The sequence below is a fragment of the Rhea americana genome, unplaced genomic scaffold, assembly GCF_003343005.1.
Source record: "Rhea americana isolate MKP2758 unplaced genomic scaffold, rheAme1 scaffold_44, whole genome shotgun sequence".
In the NCBI taxonomy this organism is placed as follows: domain Eukaryota; kingdom Metazoa; phylum Chordata; class Aves; order Rheiformes; family Rheidae; genus Rhea; species Rhea americana.
The window spans coordinates 993,750-1,017,815 of record NW_028186579.1 but is presented as its reverse complement, the minus strand read 5'-3'; the positions used below and the strand labels follow the sequence as shown (position 1 = coordinate 1,017,815).

The 24,066-nt window shown below is 35.8% G+C and overlaps 1 protein-coding gene across 4 annotated transcripts in view; it reads right to left on the bottom strand.

Moving 5' to 3' along the window:
- Positions 1–255: 255 nt before the first annotated feature.
- BICRAL (BICRA like chromatin remodeling complex associated protein) overlaps positions 256–24,066 on the bottom strand; it is a 47,463-nt gene continuing 23,652 nt past the window's right edge. For 2 of the 4 annotated variants that reach the window (XM_085315823.1, XM_085315822.1), the window contains exons 2-12: positions 20,852–20,900; positions 18,168–18,216; positions 18,017–18,085; positions 11,820–13,520; positions 9,921–10,026; positions 8,525–8,622; positions 6,617–6,678; positions 6,341–6,486; positions 6,110–6,204; positions 4,858–4,960; positions 256–4,040 (exon numbers count right to left, since the gene is read on the bottom strand). In XM_085315823.1, the coding sequence (XP_085171949.1) occupies positions 3,238–4,040; positions 4,858–4,960; positions 6,110–6,204; positions 6,341–6,486; positions 6,617–6,678; positions 8,525–8,622; positions 9,921–10,026; positions 11,820–13,520; positions 18,017–18,085; positions 18,168–18,216; positions 20,852–20,895 (3,276 nt within the window). In that variant the 5' untranslated portion in view covers positions 20,896–20,900 and the 3' untranslated portion in view covers positions 256–3,237. Of the gene's footprint in view, positions 4,041–4,857; positions 4,961–6,109; positions 6,205–6,340; positions 6,487–6,616; positions 6,679–8,524; positions 8,623–9,920; positions 10,027–11,819; positions 13,521–16,663; positions 16,744–18,016; positions 18,086–18,167; positions 18,217–20,851; positions 20,901–24,066 lie in introns of those variants that run through there. The other 2 variants (XM_085315824.1, XM_085315825.1) reach the window with 2 other exon arrangements.

The following is a 24,066-nucleotide window of genomic DNA, read 5'->3' as shown; positions in this document are numbered from 1 at the left end:
CTGCCAATCTTGTTACTGCGAGAACAACATTGCTACACGTAGTTATAATGCCATATGAATCAAGACCAAATAGCATACCTTCAGAAAGTTACATAAAGAATATAAGAAGCTGGCTTATTAAATATTTTATAATACAGCTGCATTATAAAAAGCACAGAAGAATATTTTGCAACCATATTATTAAAACTGAGAACAATCTTCTTTTGGAAATGTAAATATTCAAATTGGTTAAATCAAGACAATCACAGATACACATTTTTCCCAAATCTTTGGCTGTATTGCAATGGTTGTTTCAATTTGTAATCTCCAACTGAACATTTCCTATCCATGGATTAACAATATATTTACTGACTTGTGTCTTTTAACAGTATTTATCCAACATAACAAAATAAACTGCAATTTGTTATACTTTTTTTTTTACAAAACATTTTATAAATATTTTTACAAAATGTATACAAAGCAATTTCAAGTGAGACATACTTTACAAATGAAGGTATTTAAGCAAATAAAGTCCATACCACACTGACAATAAGTGACACATCCTCTTTAAGTGAAGTCAGTCTGTAAGGCCTCCCTAATCTAACAGATAAATTATACTAAGATCTTCAAAATGAACATATTTTCTTAATTGCCAGTTTAAAATTTGTTTTAATATTAGGCAGTATTAAATAACATTGAAATCACAATGCTGACCCAGCAAAATAATGAAAACGTTTCAAATCATGCACATTCACAATACTTTGCTGGATTTGAGCCCATATGATTAATAAATTCATATTTTCTAAGCACAACAAAAATACAATTCTTTCATTTACTGCTTCAACACGTACCAAAATTCCTTTAGAATTGAATTCAAAAGGAGTGAACAACAGAACATTAACAACCTAAGATTAATCTTGCTAGAATTGTTCAATGGGTTCCTCTCCTAAGTAGTTCAGAGGAATACATCTGACCAAATCAACAGTGATTACTTTTTGTAATTTGTCCTTTTATATGCCATTGTCCCCTATCCCAAAATAAAAATCAATAGAAGACACATAGTCTGATACTTCAATTACCTATTTGCTGTACAGATGCTGGAAACCTCCTACCCATTTTGAGGTGGTACAAAAACAAGYTGATCAATGAATGTGCAACCTTTTTCCTATAAAAGAAAATTTTAACTAGTCACCATATAGCTGTGTARCGTACTGTTTTCCTTCCTAAATTATTTCCAAGATCATAAAATACAGATGCATCAGGATACACAGCTATAAGCAGATTATTAAATCTAAAAAGGCAATAGGTGAAGACTATATTGTCAGTTTTGCCAATAAGAAAACAGCTAACTGCCTGCAAGTCTATTCTATTGACACCTAACTAGAAATTTAAAACTGGCAATACTTATTATTACTTTGAATATTTTATACAACACTTGGGAATGCTGGGTTTTTACAAATATGTACTTTTAAATTGGCACAWTTTTTTTAAATGGCAATTCATAACATACAGAAAAAAAGCATATCCATTTATGTTCAAGGGGAAATGAGCTTTAAGTTAAGTTTCTTTCTCACGCTGCTTTCTAGATTTGGTTTCCTTCAATGGTCAAACAGTAGACTATAACTCAATACCGAGTTTGCACTGTAATTTTCTACTGTCACAAGGATCTAATTCTGCTTTCTTTTGCAGTATTTAGATGGACTGATTTACATGATAGCAAGACTTTATCTTTTCTTTTCTTTCCTGGCTAACTGACAACCACAGCCTGTGAAAATTATCCTCTATGAAAATGCTTATGAAAATGGCAATCAGGAAGTCTGAAAAATAGTTTTTCTAAGAAACTGTGGGAAAGGTCTGGGAGACAACATGAGCATACCTTAGGAATCACAAAAGCTATATCCTCCTGAGCAGACATATGTACTACACGCACGTGACTAATGTCAGCGTACTTATGTGCACAACAGCACTGATGACCAAAGTAAACTAGTAAAAAGCAGCATGGGCATCAAAAAGAAAGATGTCATAGATTAAAATAAATAAATAAAATAATAAGATTCTATCTTATCAACATGACAGCAGCCAAATACAAACCATGCAATGGTTTCATTTGGCTCTAGAATATGAATTAATAATTACACTCTTTTAGATATGTTTTACTAATGGGATTGCTGATYGACTTTGGTCTGTACGTATCTCAGTAATTATGACTGCTATGGTGGATGATTTAACATTCTTTGAGAGTAAAAAGCAGAAAAAAAAAGAAAAAAAGAAAGAAAAGAAAAAGGAAAAAAAATGGCCTTCAAATTTAAACAGAGTAAGGCTAATGTCCTCTTAAAATATAAGCTACTAATATTGTAACAGTTTTCAAATAAAAGTGCTTTTGACACTTGGTCTAAAAAAACCAAACAAATAAAAAAACATTTATACCACTTCAGAAAGACTCAATGCTGACTACATCCAATTATAAAATGCAAAATCTTTTCCTCAAGAGTTAACATATATACGTACTATATATATAAATTCATGGCTCTATCATGGCCTCATCCTGTACACTTCTGCCACTTACTGGCTTCCATTCTACCTTCCTTAGTCAAGCATTTATTACTTCATATCATGCCACTGTGACTAAGATCATATGGTATCATTCCACAGACTAAATATACCCACTACAAACATTTCAATCAAGCACTAGTTTCTGCTCAGAAAGCAATAGAAAAGCACTTTAAGTTTGAAGTATGAAGCCTTGTAAACACATTGATGACATCCTTCCAACTCCTAAAACAGATAGATTCAYTACTAAAGCAAATCACTTCTGAAGAGAGGTACAGTGGGTTTTCCAAAAAAATTAAAATTTGATGGTTCATGGAAGAGAAGGGTAGGGGAAAATTGTTGCTTCCATCACTTTTTAAAAACATTTTTGTAATAAATATATCCTTTCAAGTGACTGTGATTGTCAGTATATCACCGTATTATACAGGGCCTAATGACCTGCAACGTTGTTACACTGCAGTACTACACAATTATCAAAAGCACTATGATAATAATACTTGAAATAATAAGGCCCTAACAGACTGCATTCTAACAAGGATTAACTTTACTTGGATATCTCACTGTAACCACAATGAGTATTGCTCTCCAACACAGAACAGAATCTAGTTTAGAAAGGTTAACCTTAAATGTATGTCAGGCTGTACTTGTGGTGTCATTCACATTTGCTTCTACTAAGAGAAACATAACTTGTCCATGGTACTGTAACTATTAACACTCTAAGATACTATTTACAGCTGCTTCTAAAATAGAGTCAGTTTCTACACCACCTTCACTGTGGTCTGGAATAAATTTCTCCAGGCAGTTTTCCTGTGAAGCAATAGGTGAAAAATTAGGAAATTCTAATTCAACAGAGCCACTACTAGTTGCCTCACTTTGTGGCTGCCTCCCAGCTTTTTTAAGTTCCAAGATGTTTTTAAATGTAGTTTCTAAACTCTTATTGAGCAGYAAGTCTTGCTGAGGTTCACCAGAGCCTTTCATGTTATCAGGATGTAAAACTTCATTCTTTGGAGAGCTCCTCAGAGTTTTGTCTTGGAGGGAATTATTACATGTTACTTTTGAGTAAGACTGAACTGTATTCCTTGATATTCTATTGTGTGTTCCATGACTGGCTCTTGACAGAGTTTTTGACAAGTCTTCAGAACTTGAAGAATTCTCAGTGGACTTGGCAAGATCTTTGCCAGCCATCTTTTCTTCAGGAAGGGCCACGTGTTGCCTCTCAGGAGAACAATTAGCCTTCTCAAACTTTAAAGCTTTAGTGAGGCGCTCCGATTTTTTAGTAGAAATCATTCCTTCTTGTGGTGTTAAAATGTTGTTAGGCACTAGAGGAAGTTTATTGTGATTTGTGGACTCTGCTGAGCTGGATTTTGGTCGGTCTCTGGCTTGGATCTTTGCCGTTTGACTTCGAGAAGTTAATGTTTTGCTAGATTGATGGTCACTTTTCTTGGCCTGTGCTTCATCAGCTGTTTTATCAAATTGTTTGGCAGAACAACAAAAATCAGCCTGATAACCATCTGAAAATTAAGAGTAGCAGAATTTTACTTAAGCTACCTATACATCAAAATAACAGACATTCCAAMTTTTTATTAACATTCAAACAACATCCACAGAATAGAGTAAGAGATGTGCCTAAACTAAAGTGTAGGCTTAAGTGTTCTGCTGCATTAATGCTTTAATGTAGGTGACTATCATCAAATTAACCAGCAAGCTATACAAGTGGTGTGTACTGTAAAGGCAAACTAAATGCACTTTCAAGCATCCTAAATACCAAATACAGTATAACCAAAATAGTATTTCACTGTCTAAACTTTCATATATACATCCTCTGAATATCTTTTAAAATAGTAAAATAGGCAGAACATTAACAAAATAGTAACTTTTAACCTACACAAATTGTATGTTTCTCATTGTTACATTCAAAAAAAAGACCRTTTAAAAATGCCATTTAACTGACAATTATGTTCTAAAAACAATGCTTCATTAAGATCAATAGGAGTATTCACGGTTTATATAGCTGTGTTCTTTCTGACTGCCAGCAAACTCAGGGACAGATTCTTCCATACTCGAMTGGAAATCATGAGGAAGTAAAATTACTGTCAGAAGAATTTCAAAAATATTTCTCTACTGACAGGCCTAATGCTTCTTTTTCCTATTAACTGTCTTTAACCTTACAGCGTCTCTAAATCTTAAATTTGGTAGTTTTGTAACTGCTTATTCAGTATTTCAACYAGTAGAATCCCTAACTATCAGTGACTCACCATAGTCCCAGGCACTTTAAACACCCTGTGCTTATGCTGCTTTCTTAAGGTTTTGAAATTAACCATTACTTACCAGGATCCATTAGTGCAAGACGCTTATCCCGGGACAGAGATGCCCTTTCTTCCTGGTTAAACATCCTATCAATCATAACCATTTCAGCAGAGGGATTTATCCGCTGGAAGGCAAGGAAAAATAAATAACCGTCTCTGAAGTCACTTCATACGTTTGCACTAAAACAGAACACTTAAAGCTTAATAACTCTTCAAAGGAAAAGACCAACTTTCATTATACATTTGTAGAAGGTAGAACTTTTATGTATTTGTACAGTATCTTGAACAATCTTGACTGTGACCCTAACCATTACTGAAACTCAAGCAAAAATGAAGTATTATTTATAGTTTATGGTACACTTTATTTGTTGAGGCTTTTATAAATTATAATACAAACTTTACAAATTTACAATTGTTATTTTTGTAATACTGTTTTCTTTACAAAAATAAAATACACAGAGAGCAGAAGCTCATGTGTCTTCAATGTCTTTGGAGCTTACAGGCACCACTGCTCAGACAGTATGGGACAGGTGGACTCAATGTATTTCACTGATTTTAAGATGCGACCATATACTTAGATACACGGTCACTGATGATGCTGGTAGACTAAGAATTCAGACTATRTATGTATACATGAAGGTGATAAATAAAATCAACACACAAATTCTTTTAAGTGCTAGCTTTCACTTTCCAGCAGAAAAAATATTCAGCAGGATACTAAGCAGGTAAGTTCCACCATTTCTGTAAGTACTACCTACTGTGCTGTGATTAAAAGCCTTGAAAGCTGTCATATCCCAACTGCATGTACCTTCGAAATCTACTATAGCAGAGTTATGGACCTCTGTAAACTGTACTGCAGTAGCCGCACAGTATTAGAGGAACCAGAGAGAAGCGATACATTTCAGCAACATGTTCTCCAGTAGCTATCTGGAAACAGAAAGGTAAGCAAGAACTGGGAGATGGCACTATGAAAAGATCCTAGCTCTAGCTTCTAGCACAGAAATACAAACACAGAATCAACCGAAGAATTTTTCTGAAGCCCTTGTTCCACACTAGCAAGCGCCTTCAAAAACCGGTGCTCTTGAGGCATCTGTTGAGGTTGAATTGTTCACCAAATAACATGAAGATCCTTTATATTATAATATGCCATCTAGCAACAGGGCTCAAAGAAACACAGGCTTATTACTGGCATAATACATCTACTTTAATGATTCAAGACAATATATACAAACTGAATTATATCCTATAAAATAGATCTGGGTTATACACCTTACCATTGCATCTTCTAGAAGCAAACACCTGTACTTGTTCAGCATAGCCTGTGTCCTCTTCAGAAGCTGTGTAGCTACAGATTCAAATTCACTGTCCACTAAAAAGATACGAGAATACTTTCAAACACTGTTYTTCAGGAACCTGTACAAACTTAAATCTTACTGTTTTCACTTACACAAAGAATTATCTCAATACATTCATTACCTCGTTGCCAATTTTTAGAAGAAAATTACCTTTTCTTAAGTCTTCCTCTGTTGGCAGGGATCCCTGGCACACATGATATGAAAGGAGTCTCTGAACTGCATCATTTACTGATCTGAATTGACTTTTATCCGGTGTCACAGCCTGCACCTGATCCTTCTGTAATTGTTGTAGGATACTACAAGGAAAATTAATGATATTTATAATGAACACACAGTCTAAATCTAAGAGAAGTTTAYACACTGACAAAAAGTCAAAGGAGAAAAAGGCTGGAGAGAAAGTCTGCAACAAAATTACAAAAGACTTACAAAGCTCCTTTAGTTAACTGTTTAGCTGCAGGCCGTTTCTGTCCAACGATATGACCATCCATCTAAGTTCAAAATAAAAGACAAATTACAGTGATACTAACCAATCCCTTGCAAAGGCTAAGTTTCAATGTTTTTCGCTGCCAATTAAGTATATTACTAATATTAAGTGTAATCACCAAGTTTAAACAATCTCAATTATCTCCTATTTCCACAGGGCACCGTACCAATGAAATAGGGAAGTCACTTCTCTTGCATAAACCAATGATATGATACATTATTTATAGGCAAATCTGACTGTGGTGCACACACAAACTTCCCTGGGAAAAACACTGGTCATCAAATTTAGCAAGTGAGAGAAGAACAGTTACAATTCAAAATTTCTGAAGAAAAATTTCCTCTTGAGACTATCCCTGCACTTCCCAGCTGATGCCTTCTTGACCAATTTTGATGGATTAGATCTGTCAGGTGAGCAGGCTAAGGCTACATATATAAAATTTCAGAAGTCATGGTGGTTGGGAAGGGTGGGCAGTCCTAGGAACTCTGGTTCAATGTCAGTGCAACAGATACACCCATTAGAGGGATCTGCAGYATTTTCTCCTTTCCTTACACATTTAGGAAGTAAAAGTTTTGCAGAACACTCTCTGGGATGTGAAGTTCTCTCAGGTGCTAGAGGCACATGCTTCCACCATATGGMAGGTACTACTGCAATCCAAAGACTCCTAAAGTAGCCATTCTAGATCCAAAGGTCTTTGTTTAAAACAAATGGGGGGGGGTTGTTGGTTTTGTTTTTTAAGATTTCAGTCAACTAGTCTAACAAAATCAGTCACAGAGCAAAAGTTATTTATGATTCAGAAACMGGTAACAAGAAGGCTCTTTTAAACCACAACACAGTCAGCAGGAACAAACAAACATGCAGTACAGAGCATCCTTTTTAGCATGGCAGAAGTGTCACGAAGTAAATGCACTCTAATGGTACTTGCTGGCCACAAAAACTTCTAGCTTCAGAACATAGAATGTTCACACCACCACAGGAAAACACACATCTGGACAGTAATTCAAAGAACAGACTGAACTCAAAATTGAACACTACTTTAAGTATGTTCTGCTTTACCGCCAGAACAATAGAGGAAAACATGTAGGCCATACTGCATTAAAAAATACATTTATGGCAAGGAGTAAGAATTCTGAATCAGGTTCTCCTGTTTTTTTTTCTTTAATATTATAGTTTAGTTCCATCCAAAACTCAGCCTGCATTCTCTACCCTATTTCAAACACTTTTTCTTTGCTCTCAGCTATTCAGATCATGCATGTAACAATTCTCTGCTTCCTCCCTCCATCCAAGTCCAAAAAAGCTGGCCTCCCTTCCAGCCCTAACCTCTGCAAGTAGTGTTATTTTTTTTTCCAGAGTTGCTATATAAAGCAGAACTTTGCGGGAGAGGGTGATGGGGAGAGACACTGAGGAAAAAAAAACAAAACAAACAACAAAAATAACAACAACACAAGAATGAGACACACAAAAGCCAAGCAAATTTTTTCTGCAGCTTCTCCCAAGCCACCCCCTCCAAACAGCTGGAGACTGCCAAGTTCATAGGAAGCAAGAATAAGTGGGTCTAACTTACATCCAACTAAACAAAGAATTATAATGCTACATGAAATATATCCAGAAAGTAATACAGTCAGATTCCACTTACTGAATATACCTCAAAACAGCATTCAGGGTATCAATTGGCAAAATACTCAAATGTTTATTTTGTCAAGGTATTATCTGGAAAGCTTGAGAGGCTTTCTGTATCAAGTGGAAGGATGCACAGATTATCAGTATGGTGTTGGAACATCCTTAGCTTCACTAAAATTTAAAGGGAAAGGGAACAAAAACTACAACAAAAATAGATGACAACAGTTCTCTACCTGTATATTCTGCTGAACAGGAGACGATCCCATCACTTTTTCTTGTAGCTGTGCTGTTCCTAGAGACTGTGGTATGATTTTTCCTCCCGAGTCCTGTCCTATAAAGTATAAGTTTAAAAAAAAAAAAAAAAAAAAAAAAGTTACCTTAACCAAGAACAGAATAGATTTCAGGTACCTATCTTAACGGTGTTACTTGAGTTTTTAGCTTTTAAGAATTATATACCCCTCATATGCTTAAAAACCCTAACACAACAACCCTGCAGAGAAACTGGCACATAAAAAAAACAAACAGGACTGGTATTATTGTACTGCAAGCTACAAAAATGCTTAGGCATAAAGAATGTCCTACAACAATACTGCAAGATATGGGGGGGGAGGAAATCAAGTATCATATGCATTACGTCCCAAAAGTTTCCTGAAAGTCACGTGGTAGATTTTATCAAGTTTTTCAATACTAGCAAAAATATTCCTCCAACCACATAAACCTGAATTTTGYAGAGCTCTTCCAAATATTTAGACAGTAGCCATATTAAAGTTTTCCCTGATTTTAGATGTACAGACTTCCTCCAACTACCTGGCTCAGGAATTCAAACAGCATTCTACCAGTCATGCACATTACAACTAACAACCAAAGAACAAATAAAATCGTTTTTTTTCCCACAAACATTTGTGCCAATTGTAAAGAATGCCCAACTAGCTTGCACAAAAAGAAAAAAAAAAGGCACAGATTATGAGATTTTATTCTGAAATGTTATTTATGTACAAGGAGAACAAGAAGGTTATTGCATTTTCTGTTTGCTTTGAATCTATCGTGATCTGGCACTGTTGTTTTGTTTTYTAGAAGCAAGGTGCCACTTGAAAATTTGAGTATTCTGCCATGAACAATGCATTACCTATCCTAACTGAAAGTGAAAAGCTTATTCAAAAGCAAATCCTGTGATGACAGCCTGCCTACAACCTTGTAATTGTTATTCTTCTTTCTCCTCTACCTGAAGCAGCCATCACAAGATGAGGGCTAAAACTTTCTAAGAACATTGCAACAAATGTCTCTATTTTTAAAATTATCTTCCATTTCTAATATCCTATGCTGAAAAAATATAGAAAAATAAAGGAGAACAAATTTGAGTTTTATACAGGGGAAATAACTGCTTACTGTTTATGTTTCACTTATGAGTCTGAAAAACGAAGTAGAACTATTAGCTGCCCAGGCTGGGAAAAACAAAAGCCCACACTCAATACTAAAAATATGATTTGAACTCTTCTAAAAAGTAAAATTCTGATAACCTTTAGACCCTATCAGGATAAACCATCAATTCAAGTCTGACACAGTGAAGGATAACCAATTTTTGTTGCTGGAGGAATTAAAGAACGYAATTATAAAAAGACCTTGGTTGACCTGATAATGTGTTACTCAGAAGACTTGTTAGCTGAGGCTGTCTCAAATTATCCTGTGTCTTTGATGCAGAGACTGGTGATGTCTGGTTCATAGATTTTTTCTGTGCCTGTGAAAATACCACATATTCATATGTCAACCAAATATTTACCGAAAGATTTAATAAGCAGAGAAAATAAGCAAAAAAAAAAGAACTCACAAAAACACAATTAAGACAAATACAGCTAGTCAGCTCTACGCATCTTTCCTTCACCTCAATTTTGTAAGCGGTAGAGTCTCAGCTATCTCAATCCTTCCTACTGAACTCCAGAATTTTATGAAGTACATCACAGAGGAACAGATATTAGATTAAACAAAGAAAGGRAGCCGTTATTTACCTATGATTCTACATAAAAGTGGCCTTCAGACAGGTATACTTTTGAGAGCCTCAAAACTGCAAAGGTATCTAAACTAACTGTCTCAGCAAACTCTCTCAACCGAAAAACAAACACACACTGGCACAAACTAAGTAGTGTTTAGTGATYAAATGAGACATATACATTTTATAATATAGTACAGTATTTAAAATGTAAACACCAACATACTAAAAAGATTCTAGTAAACAGTAGAATCTGATCTCTGCAGTTAGCTATGGACACATTTCCATTTTATGGCTCTAAAACTTCAATAGACAAATAAAATGCTCTTTCACAGCAATAGGAAGTATTTTTTGCTGAAACTCACTGACCTCAGCACATATTCTACAAATGGGAAGATGTACATAAAGAGTCTGTCAGGCAGGCTTTTAGTTACCCATCTTCAAACAAACTGTTATCATCTGCGCTAACAGTTTTGGCAAAGGCAAAAACGTGGTCCTAAAACAGGTCCATCCTTATTTTCCAAATAAAGTTGTATTATTTTACTGACCATTTCAGTTTTGGGAAAAAGTGAAGAGAACTGGTGCAAGTGATTTATCTTACTGTCAATATTTTATTATAACCAAGGGGAAAAAAAAAAGCAAAAGCCACAAAAGTGTCGTAATAGTCTATTTCTAATTATGTGACCAGTCGTTCAGTTAAATACCGTAAATACTGCAGAGTATGGAGTATGAAAACAGATATGCTTAATTGAGTTGAATATACACACTTTAACTGCACCAACTGGACAAATAAGACCTGTTCTCATCTTATAAGCACATTCAGACCTTTTTTATTTTTTTCCTTTCTTTCCTCTTACTTAACTGATCTCTTAAAGATTTTTTCAAGTGTTACCCTTTTACAAACTGCTATAGACCTCTTAAGGGTTCCAAGAAATAACTTCTGCTGGTTTGACTGTTTAATTTCAAATTTGAAAGCTTCAAACTGCTCAAGAAACACAAAACTGCAATGGACAAAATGCCAAAACGGCACACTTGAYGGGTTAACTCTGTAAGGTGAAATAACAGATTACATGAGAAACTTGAACAGGTCAAATCTTGAAAAATAGTTCTTAATAGAAAAAACAGTGCATAGTTCTTAATGAAGTCAAAGACCTAYAGGTGTTAAGAACGTATCCAAACTTTTAGTTCTAGTTCTATAGGAACTCATCTTCAAGAGTACCCAGGGTTGTGTAGTTTTACAATGCTCTTTAGCTGGGAGCAAAAAAAAAAATCAACACTAAGCAGTTTGAAAATATCACTATAAACCAACAGTAAAATCTTCTGAATTAAAGACTCATTCACTTAGTGATATTTGTTTTAGAAAATACTAAGTGAAATTATTTCTGCTGGGATACAGTAATTTTCAGCAGCTCCACAATATTTGTAATGAATATAAACCAGCAAAATTAATGTATTAATACCAACTTAAACACTGCCTTGCTCATCAAATTTTAATGCAGTTTAAGAAGCATTTCTTCTGCTGTATTCTCCAGTAATTTTCATACCTGACTAAAAGCGAACTGTTGTTGTGTTACTCCAACTGATGTGTGACTAAAGGTGCTGACAGCTTTGGAAGAGGATGCTGGAAGACGATGCGATGCACTGACAGAGACTTGAGTTCTGTTCTGTGTGAGCTGATCTCCAGTGAAGTTTCCTCCTGATGCGACAGACTGAACTGGTGGTCCCAGGCTAGGATGTACTGAACCAGAAGAACTTACAACAGCAAATCTATTAGAAGCTGACATATTTGATACTGTAGACTGCCCAGGTGACATCGCCGTAAAACTAGATCTACCTTGAGAAACATTAGCTTGACTTGGTGATAAATGCAACACTGTTGGCGACGCCTGTTGCAGTGGCACCTGTCCACCAACAATTTGAGAAGATCCATGATTTACTATAACTTGGCTTCCAGGAGCTGTGAATGTCTGGCCAGAAACTAGCTGAACAGCTGTGTTCTGATTATTCAGCATCTGTCCTGAATATGACTGGTTGGCCCTTAGCATGTTTGTAGAGTTCCTGTTCAGCATAACATGCTCAGCAGATACTTGGCTAGGAACCAGCTGGGAAGATTGAGTCTGAAGAAGCTGTCCATTTATGGCCTGGACATGATGTACTGAATTAGAATTAACAGACAAACTTGTAGGTATGAGAAACTGGTTTTGAGGTGTATGAGGCTGTCCCATAGGAGAATGGATAACAATACTACCTCCAGCATTACTAACTGTCTGAGGTGTAACTGATTTTCTTGTACTTTGTTGATTAACAATATTAACAGACATATGAGGACCAACCACTGAATTCTGAGGTGAGTTTGCAGAAGCAAAAGGAATCCCTTGTTGTACGTGATGCTGCTGTATTCCCAAGTTATTCATATTGTAAGCAGTTTGCTGACCCATCTGGAGAGGCTTTGGTTGAATATTAATGGGAACTTTATTGGAGTTTGGCGCTAAACCCCTTTGAATGATGATATTATGGACAGGTAATGACGTCTGAAAATTTGTGCTGTTAAATGGAACAGTTACAGGTTGTGCTACTGGACTTGAATTTGAGTTGCCAAACAGTGAGTTACCATTTGGAGTTTGTCTATGAACCAAGAGGCCACCACTCATGTTTGCAGGTGTTTGCTGACCATTGCCTTTCAGTATAATCTGAGATCCATCAAGGTTATTAATGGTCATCATGGAAGGCTGATTACTAAATGAACCAATTAGCTGTATCTGCCCAGAACCACTAATYTGGCTGTTATTAGACAAATGCTGGCTGGGAACACTAATTCCAACATGTTGCATAAAGCCATGTTGCACACCAACAGTATTGCTTGCAAAAGATGCTCCAACAGGTTGCTGTACCACTTGAGTAACTCCTATAGGTTGCAACGTCTGACCTGAGTAATTAGAAACATTAGAAGCCTGAGTAAAGGATGCTGATGAAGAAGGATGAAGCTGAGCTTGTGCAAACTGTTGGCTAGAACCTACACTGGCATCCAAATATGCCTCTTCTGCCAAAGTCTGTTCAGTAATATTGGCCTCCTGTAAGGACTTCTGAAGAATATCAAAAGGCTGATCCTCACTAAGATCAGGTAAAGGGGAAGATACAAGTTCATCTTCAAGAAACTGAAGGCTACTAGACAGTTGCAGTCCATCACTAGGCCCCTCTCCAAGCTGACTGCTTACACCTTTTACAGATGACTTAGGATCAGTGTTCTGAAATGTAAAAAACAAAGAAATGACTTTTCAAAAATTGTAAGCTCTGATTTTTTCCCCCCATTATGATTCTTCTTGCAAACAAACTTCCCCTACAAAATTATAACCTTTCCATCATACGTACTTAGGGTGACATTCATCCCATACAGGGGGCCAGCACAAACATGTGCATCACTTACAWCCATCCCACTTAGGCCCTCATAACAGATTGCTGGGGACAATCCTCTCCTTTCAGTTCTCAAATCTCTCAATTACACAGCACTCGGCACTGCAGCTGAGCTGTCTCAGGAGAATGTGACACATGCTTTTGAGCTACCACCTTCCCTGTCCTCAAGCTCAAGCACTGTATGGATCAGAAGGCAGAAGAAAAGAGGAGGGAAAAGACCTCCACTGTAATTGAATTTGGGATAAGATTATAATAGCAGCAGTAGTAGCAAGGAAGAGGTGGGAGAAAGTTGCTCTTTTGCTGGCTTTCTCTATCAAACAAGATCCTTTGGTCTCCAAAATTCTGCCAGTGTTTCTAGAGTTACWCAGAACAAACTAATGGCCACCTCATAAAGTTAAGGAACTAAGCTAAATCTTTATTTTTAAAAGAATTTTAGAAATAAAGCAGTATGAAAAACAATGCCACAGAATTTCTATTTTATGTTATTAAAAAATTATGGAGAACTGTAAGTGTTGACACTACTGTAAACAGCAAAGGACACTTTGAATGAAAAATTCTTCATCTCTATAACCGTTAGTATTGTGATAAGAAAAAAAAATCACAAGTTTCTTTACTTTGGCCTACGATCAATAAAATTTTCTTACAACRAAACTGTTGTAAGAAACAAAACTCTAAGCAACACAGATATCAGGTTTCTAAAGGAGGCTGGGAATGTCAAATTTAAATKGATATGGAACATTTAAAATAGTTTAGTTAGATACACTTCACCTTTCTAAATTCCCAAAATTCTAAAATCTCAACTATTCCAAACAACACCCAGTTTCTTTYTGAGCCAGGTTAAATGCAAAATGTGGATGCAAAATTACAAACAGGTTCATTTTCTGAACCCTCACTCCTTCAAGATCAGGAGACATTTTGTTTTYACCTCTTCTAAACAGTGCAAAGATKCTGCAAGGCATAATTATTACATGCAATAAGTCCCCATCCTAACTTCAGTTCCCCAAGCATCATAGTTGCTTATAATTTCAGTTATTACAGTTATTATAATTTAGTTATTATAGTTACTTATAATTTTATCCCAGTCTCCTCCTGATTCTGTTTTATGAAACCTCATTTATGTTTTAAACATTAAGAGATTGTTCTTACAATTCAATAAAACATTTTCAAAATATCATTACAAAATTCTAGAAGATTTCTTCATATATATGTTAGCAAAAGGAATGAAACTGATACTTAAATGTCTTGATATCTGTACCTCATGAACACCTTAAACTACAGATCAGGTTCTAGACTGCACCTAGCTACCACCAGATAGAGCAAAAAAGAGGCACTAACTAGAGTTATATTAGGACTCCTGACTATGGAGAATTCTCTACTGTGTCTGTAAATAGTCTCCAATAACTGTGTTTCTACATTAGTCTTTTAGGTACATCTCAGAAGCAGAATTCACAGTCCAAGCTGGGTATCTCACTTCCCTAAAGTATAAGGAACACTAGCTACGTAAGAACAGGATTCATAGCAGAGAGCATATTTTGTAGCTATATCTCATCTAACAATACCTCAGAACATAAAGTCCAATCCAAAGTCCTCCACATCTCTACAACTTAGAGGCCTCTCTCTGCTTCTAAGTAATACACAGTTCACAGTTTGAAACTCTCCTACTGGAATGAAGAATCCCAAGTTCCATTCCCAGAACGGTTTAATGTATGAAAACACTTGTGTGCATAAACTGGAACTCAGGACCTTCCAAGTTAGCAGCTGAATCTCTACTGCCCAGGTATTAAGAGGGTGGGGAGGAAAGACACATGTAACATTCTATTCAACAGGCATTTAGTGCCTCTGTAACTTTGTGTATCTGGTTACCGGTAACCACAGTGTCTTACTCTCTGTGGCTCTGTGAGTATTCCGCTTTCTTACAGTGCGTAATAGGAAAGATGAAGAATTCATCGAACACAAACCAGCTTATACTGCAATGGTAAAGAATTTCTCTCCTGAGAGGTAGAACAGAGACTAATGACAGCTCAAGCAAACAGATCTGGAATCAGTGGAGGTGGCATTACACCTTTCAACTGGGGGGGTTGGAGACTGCCTCCTCTTCCTTCAGTCACTGTGTATACTCAGTTCAATCTTGTTTGTGATAGGTGTTAGCTGAGTAGGCTTATCAGCTGAGGCACTAAACCCTTGGAATGTGTATACTCTGTCACTGAAAGACATGAGATGGGCATCAAGACACTCAATCCCATTCCACAGTAGCAATTCTGAATACATACAAAACTAGAATTTTCAGTGTGYGCGAAATTTTTATTGGAAAAAAAAAACAAAAACAAAAAAACAACAAAAACACCACCACCCTCAGATGTCTTCTACTTTTCAGGTGCCTTAAATTATAAACAGGGCATACGAAACCATCCACCAAAGGGGCTTTGTAGTTTAGCTACTCCCTGTCCCTTCACAATCCACTGTAATAATCTATCCATGCAATCTGTCGTTCTTAAATCAGCACCCTACTCCTAACCACAGGAGACCAAGAAGTGAAAATGACATTGGTATTAGTTATACAGATGCAAAATGATGATAACAGAACATGAGAGGAACAAGAGCTGGAGAGTGAAAGGGAGTGAGCACTTACAAGAAAACACACTACAAAACTGCTACTCTGATCACCTGTCTTCTAGATTACCTACTCACTAATCTCATACACCAGAAAACTTTTCTGGCATTTACCAAGTGTTCTCTTTTCTCCCAACCATTAATCCCTGCCTAACAATCCCATTTTCCCAAGTCTCTCTCCAAAAGATCACCTTCTGAATATACACAAGAAATGCCTCCCTTACTCCCACCCACATACTCATGCTTATTAGAAGAATCTCTGCGAAGAACAACTAGAAAGTCCAGTCTGTGGCAAACCCRTATCATATGTCACCCTTTTTTTTTCCCCCATAATCTTATCTTTCTTAGGAGCCTCCTCAAAACTCACCTCTGCCATGTTGCATACAGGAAACTGCTGTCTGATAATGGCTAGCCTGGTATCAAGTTGTGACCACTGTTCCTGATCAGCTGAAAATTGGGTACACCCTATTATTGTTGGTACCCCATCTTCCCCACCATCATCCCAACCAGTTAATCTGTCATGTCTTGCATCTGTTAGCCTGTAAACTTGGTGGAGAACAGACTGCCACTTAATGTATATTTGTTCTACAATATGTAGTAATAATGATACAAAAAGGAAGATCAGAGCAAATACTTTGACCTTACAGCACAGTGGCTAGAAAAGGCACTAGGTCTGCATACAGGTATACAGTATACAGGACTTGGGTATGCCAATTAAAGTCCCTACACAGCTACATACAGTATATCCACAACTCTGTTAGGACAATGAGCTTAACATTCACAGTCAAGAAAACAGTAAAACAGAAAGAGGAACTACTGGGAAAACCCTACTGTATGTACCCATATAAATGAATTGTGGGATGAAGAAATCAATTAAAACGAAAAAGGAGGAGGAGATCACAGAAATGTGGGTTGGAAGGGAGCTCTAGAAGTCCAGTCCTGCTCAGAGCAGGACTRTTGCCAACACTAGATCARATCAGCCATGGCTCTGCCTAGTTGAGTCTTGAAAATCTCCAAGGATGGAGATTCCATAGCCTCACTGGGTAATCTGGCCCACTGCTGTAATACTCTCTTAGTGAAGAAAAAAAATACTGAAGACTACTAGAGCCCCTAATTTTAAGTGACTTTTTAAAATCCTTCTTAAGGCTAAAAAATCACATACACAACACTAATTAATTCACAGCATAGTGTGCAATCAGGAATAGGCAAGACAAAAATCCCTAATACAGGATTTACAGGAAGAAAACATCTCAAGCTAGTTTTTTATTCTTTAGACTGAAAAGTAACATTAATTCATTTTGAAAATTAATTGCTATCTGAGATTCTACTCAGAAATAGGAAACAAAAATATCCTCATATATACCCAGGAAATTACTATAAGAATGACTACAACTTTCTGATTTTGAGCACTACTATTTCTGTGAACACTCAAATGACAAGTCCAGTTTATTGGGTAGAGTTACACTATCTASCAAGTTTGTTTTTGCATATTCAAGAAAAATGGCAAAAGAGTGCCACAGAGTYTTTGATTTAACTCCCAACTGAAAACCCAGTACTTAAAACAAACAGTATRAGGTAGCTCTATTGTTAGCATTCAGAATTTTCACACTAAGAAGGTCAAAGCCCAAATCTGCTTCATTTGGTCTTATTAAAAAAAAATACAACCATAACAGGGGCATGCAATCTCAATTAAAATGTAATTTCTCTCCTGACTACTTACATTGGAGTTGGCGAAAATTGAATTTGAGTTGGCTACAGAATAATCTGCATTAGTCAAGTCTTCATTGCTCTGGTGAAACATAAAAATCACGTTTAAAAATAATGTATTCAACAGAGTTTATACAGGTCTAATACACAGGAATGCTACTTACAGATTTACTACTAGGTCCATGTAGAAAATAATTCAGTGCCTGTGGATCCCTTTAAAGGAAAAAAAAAAAAAAAAGTTATCACTTAAACAGCTCTTTCTGCTAATAAAGCTAATTTAACTGAGCCTGGTATTCTACTCATACAAATCAGGTCTGCTTCACTGACTCCATTGCAAAGCTGAAAATTTACATCATCTGAGGATCTGTTTTTCTTTACCACTATAATTCTTAAATGTCTTCAATGTTTATCACATTGTCATAGGGCCAAAGAAGTTCAAATAATAAACTACGTTCATCACAAAATCTTAGCTACATTACACTTTACTACCTTTTATGAAGACATTTCTCATATTTGCTTAACATACATAGTATTTTACAACAGGACAGAGTACAAAACATAAGGAAAATACTATCACCAAATAATATGAAAACTAAAATCTGAACCATCTTCTGCAGAGATCATCTCTAACACCCACTAGAGTGGGTGTTTAGTTAGTGTCTCAGTCAATTATGATACTTACACACCTTWATCTTTAACATCCAATAGAGTAAGTATTGAAGATTCAAATAAATTAAATATACATTAATGTGGCTGCACGTACAGACCTATTAAGATATATTCAAGTTACATTACACAGATTATTTTAATACAGCAATAAYACAGCATTTCCAAATATGCTCATTAGCATGAAGAGCAAAATGACAGAATTTTCTGATTTTTAAAATGTCTTTATTGGTTAAAAAGTAATAATAAAACATGTTTGAGAAGCAGGAGCTTCYCATGTAAAAATATTAATTCCAAATATCTCTTCTTCATTCTGGATCATCCTAAAAAATGAAGAGAGAACAAGTTAAAGGTTTCAGGTTTATAATTAGTCTTTAAAAAGCCCAAACACACCTCTATGCCTGTTCTGTTTCCTTCATATATTAAAAAAACAAACAAAAATTTAACAGATCCACTAAAGACATACTAAACATAGAAACAGAGTCTCTTGGCAGGGACTTTACAGTAGAATTTTGCTTACAATTTGGAAGTAACAGATTTTCAAATGAAAGTGTCATTGTCATAGTTGATTACATTAAATTACAAGAATTAAGGTGAAAGACCAAGAACACAGGGATCTATCATGCTTATGAGTTTTACTGACATATAATCAAGCGGATTTATACATTCATCAGCCTTAAGTCATGAAAAATGCAATTAAAAATGTCAAAAACTTTAACATCTTGTTTTTAATAGAGAATTTTAGAAGGCACTTACCAAAAATCAAAGATMTGATGGGAAAAAGAATCCTCTTCTAGATGCTTTAGACAGTAATTCCTGCAAGCAGCAGGAAGGGGGACAAAATTTTTTCACACAAATGTTCAACTACATAGCACTTCTTTTCTGGATCATCTGCGAACTTGTACAAGGATTCTCATAATTCATGCTCAYGATGGAGCACTTAATTGTCTGATGCAGTCACTTGTTATTCTTTTGTTCCAAGCCGGATGCAAGTATTCTCATTTTATAATCAGTACTCTTACACATAGAATGTAACAGCAAGCCATTACCGGCAACACTTTAGTTACATCAACCACATAGTAATGCACAAAACACAGCACTGTGTTTTGAGCTGGAATTTCATTTTTTTCTGAAGTCAAAGCTCTCACTAGTTTTGCCGGAAGCTCTGACTGCRTAAGAAATGCAAAACATCATTTACTACATTTAAGATAGTATATCATTCCTGTATGAAGTGGAGATTATTTCAGTAGGTGCTACACGACTGATACAATACTTCATTCAGTCTGCTAAAAATCAATCAGATATTTAGGATGTTCRATTTCCTCTTATGCTTTAAATGCATTACAGCAGATCATCTGTGAATATTCAACATGAAGGTTAGCTTTGTAACTGTTACAAAGTGTTAACTTCGCCAGGCATAGAAATCTACAAAATTCTTGCTTGTGCTGCAGCTTACCTAATTATTGTTTAATGAGATCCTCATATGGAATTTATTACAAAGCTACAAATAAATGTGTTATGGACATAATGCAAACAAACAGGACCATAAGCTTCTTTRATTGTATTTGAAAACTTCTGTTTTATTAAAAGCAAGCATCTTTGAGCAAAATGCTGATGATTTCTTGTTTGTTGYTGATACTTAGCAATAATAGATATCAATTCTATTCTTGTAATATTTTTATGAAAATGTGCTTTATTAATAGAAATTAAGTATTTTTAGTTGAGAAACAAACCATAATTTTAATTTTTCCTTTAAAATACATGCATAGTTGTTACAAAGTTTCTATCACTTCTACTCTAAAAGCTAAGGTCTTCTATTTATCAAAAAAAAATTATTTTCAATGAACTTTTTAACAGCACCCTCAGCGACACGCCTCAGCACTGACTAGGTTATCATCCCAGCTGAAAAGAGAATCCAACCTCCATGCATACTYATTCCTTACCCTCCCTTGAGCAGAATGCCAACAAGTGAACTGTCAATTAGTATAAATTAGGATAGAAGTTTTTGTCATGTATACATCTCTGCATGAAGAAACTGAAGCACAGCTACTCATTTCATTTGCATGACACCTAATCTTGAGATGATAAGTTGAGGGAGGAGTRTGGGGGAGATCACCTTCTGGCAGGTGATTTTGCAAAACAATTTTTCCTAACTTCTCCAAAAGAATTAAGGAAAACTTACCCAATAAGATCAAGGAGACAGGATTCATCGTCGTCATCATCCATGACAACTAAAGCAAAAAGGGAGAGGACAGGTATTTGATCCATATCAGACACAAGATTGCTTTCAACAATAAAACAATTTTTAGAACATCTCAATGATTTTTATTAATTTATGGGAGTTGACAGGTATCTTGACAAAGTTCTTGAATTAACAAGCATTTTCTACTGAGATCTATATAAATTCCGAACATTTATCTCACAGTCAAATTCAACCACATGTAATGATCTCCAAAATTCCATTTGAGGTTCTAACCTGTAATTATTTAGGTATTTGAAATTAGAGAAAGACAAACGCTTAACCAAACTGACTAAACTGAACTTTTACAACTTAAAAAAAAAATGAAAAATCAACATTGAACGCTATCTCAAAATTCCCATTAAAATGCTTCTATGGAAATTTTTGTTTAGCCTAGTAACTATTCCCAGTGAGGGTACACATGAACACTACAGAAACTACAACAAAGTCTTCAGAACTATTGGCTTTTTTATTGACGARCCAAAAAGATAACAAATTTACGTTAGTGTGGTGGCTCTGCCCCTACAGTCTAGAAACAAAACCATATGCGATATAAATCTCAAAGCACTAAAAAAGACATGATTATTCTACCACATGCTTCTTAACTACTGCTAGTCATTGATACACTCAACTTCCAGTTTCTCCTTAATAATACTCAGACATGTACTACAGCAGGTTTGTGACTAACAGTRAGAGTCCTGAAAAGTCTTTAAAAGAGGAGGAATTCATTTGCATTACCCAAACTGAATGTAAGCATCCATTCATTGGATGCAGAGCATTTTTAGATCACARTATTATAGTCACCTACTCTTCACCACTTACTCAGTTTCATACTGGCTGCACAAAACATGTTCATCACTTTTTCCTCTGTTGTTTCCTCTAGGCTTCAGTTTGCGCAATCTTGGTTCTCCTGCTTACCATAAATCTCAGAATTTCATCTGAGTTCTGTAACATCTTCTCACTTTTTCCTGTCAGTAACTCTCAGGACRTCTCTGTGCTCCCTTATCTTCTGTGCAGATATCCCATCTCATCCCACCAGTTAAATTATCGACCCATGCTAACATTTCCTAAATCTGTGTCTCTGTATGCKGACTTCTGCTTAGGTATACAATCTCATCTTCACAATACCTTATAATCAAATCAAACTGATCTATCCACATTCCATGCTTAGCCTTTTTAGGAAAGTAGAAAAAAAAAGATCATATTTATCACTCAAACTTATTAAYGTAGTTCTGCCTTTAACTCATTTTACTCTGTCTCTTCTAATATCCCCTATCAAGTTCTGTAACTTCTTGCAAAATAGAAACTTTTACTCTCCTTGACTAGCTCCATATGAATCCTGCTTCAGGATCGCTCTTATTGATCTCCGTAATGATGGAAGACAATTAAGGGACTGGAGCATGTCATACAAGGAGAGGTTAAGAGAGCTGGGATTGTTTAGCTTCAAGAAAAGTGGGCTGGGAAGGGAAAGGGGAATCTTATCAACATGTAGAAATACTTGATTGAGGGTAATGGGAGTAAAGTCAACTGAGACAGACTCTTCTCAGTGCTATTTAGTGAATGAACAAGAGSCAATGAGCACAAACAGAAATACAAGAAAATCAATTTAAACTAAGAAAAAAAAATTTCTGTGAGGGTGATCAACACTAGAACAGGCTGCCCATAGAGATTATGGAGTCACCATCTTTGGAGATATTCAAAGCCCAATGGTACACAGTCCTGGGCAACCTGCTCTATCTGACCAGGAGGTAGGGGAATGGCAGCAGGAATAGCAAATCTCCAAAGGTTTCTTCCAGCCTCAATTGTTCTRTGATTAGTTGTGATTCTGTAATCTTTTTCATGCTCTTTTCTGTAACTCATCAATTCTGACAAGTTTATCCTTTAGACTAGCAGAGGGAACCCCACCCTCTATACTGCATAGACTCACTCAGGTTTTTTCTCCAGTCCTCTGTACTGTAGCTCACAGAGAGGGTGAAGCATGACCAGAGGACACGTCACCATAAGGAACCCTCAGTATTACCTCTCTGGSATAACAGCAAGAACAGGAAAACAAATCATGGCTACAGAAAACTACTTCAAACATCAGACTAAATCGGCATTCATGACGTGATTCTGCACTGTGAGAAAAATARTTTCTCCCTTGGTTTAATAGCACATCTACTCATTGCTGTGTACAGCTACCAGCATGAATACTGGTCTTGCAATTTAGTTTTAAGTAAATTACAATATGATGTTTTATGATATTATTAAACTTCAATGGAAACGTGCATCAGTAAGAACAAATTATTACGAGATTTGCATTCTAATTTAACTGTATTGTTAGCACTACTTACAGAAAGCTGTTGTCCTCTAACAGACAAACAGCATATCCACCTCTAAAGAACAGGTTTCAAAGACACCTAGCTAACAAAAAAACAAACAAACAAAAAAACTAATTCTACTAAAGGTCAGCAGGATCTGTATTTTCACACCACATGCCTACTCTGAAAATCCATCATATGCTACTATGACAACGCTGACATTGCTATTAAAAAAAAAAAAAAAAGGCAGTAAAACGTCTTTGCTTTACCAAACGAAAAATTCCCGGGACAATATACTAAAGAGTGAATACTATGGAATAAAGTCCAAGTGACCGCAGAATTTTGCTCAAAYCGTATTCCTATGAGCATTAAAACTACTAACACACATAAGCTGAATTTACAAGTTCATCAAACTGTTGAAAACCTGCAAATTACAATCAGAAGAAAAGAACAAGCTGCACAAAAATACCAAGGAGACAAAATCCTAATGGCAATAAATACTCTCCAYTACTTAGCCCTTTAGCTAAACATCTAGTTGACTTCATTAGAAAAAATTATTTATGTATTTTACTCATTCMGCAAGTATTTCATAACAAAAATTTAGCATACTGCAGCCTCTCACCACTGCAAAACAGAAAACATAAATGAAGAAAACAACTCTTTATTTTTGGGAAATGAAAAGAACCATAACTAGTCCCACCAGGAAAGCAATTTTCCTAACAAGCAAGAAAATAAAAAAAATCACCTGAGAGTTAGTTCCCATCTCTTACAGTCTTTTCAGCAGTTACTAAGAGGAAGTCTCTTCAGATGATTTTGCACCAGCAAGTGAAATAATGCCTAAGTATTTCCTCCTGAAGT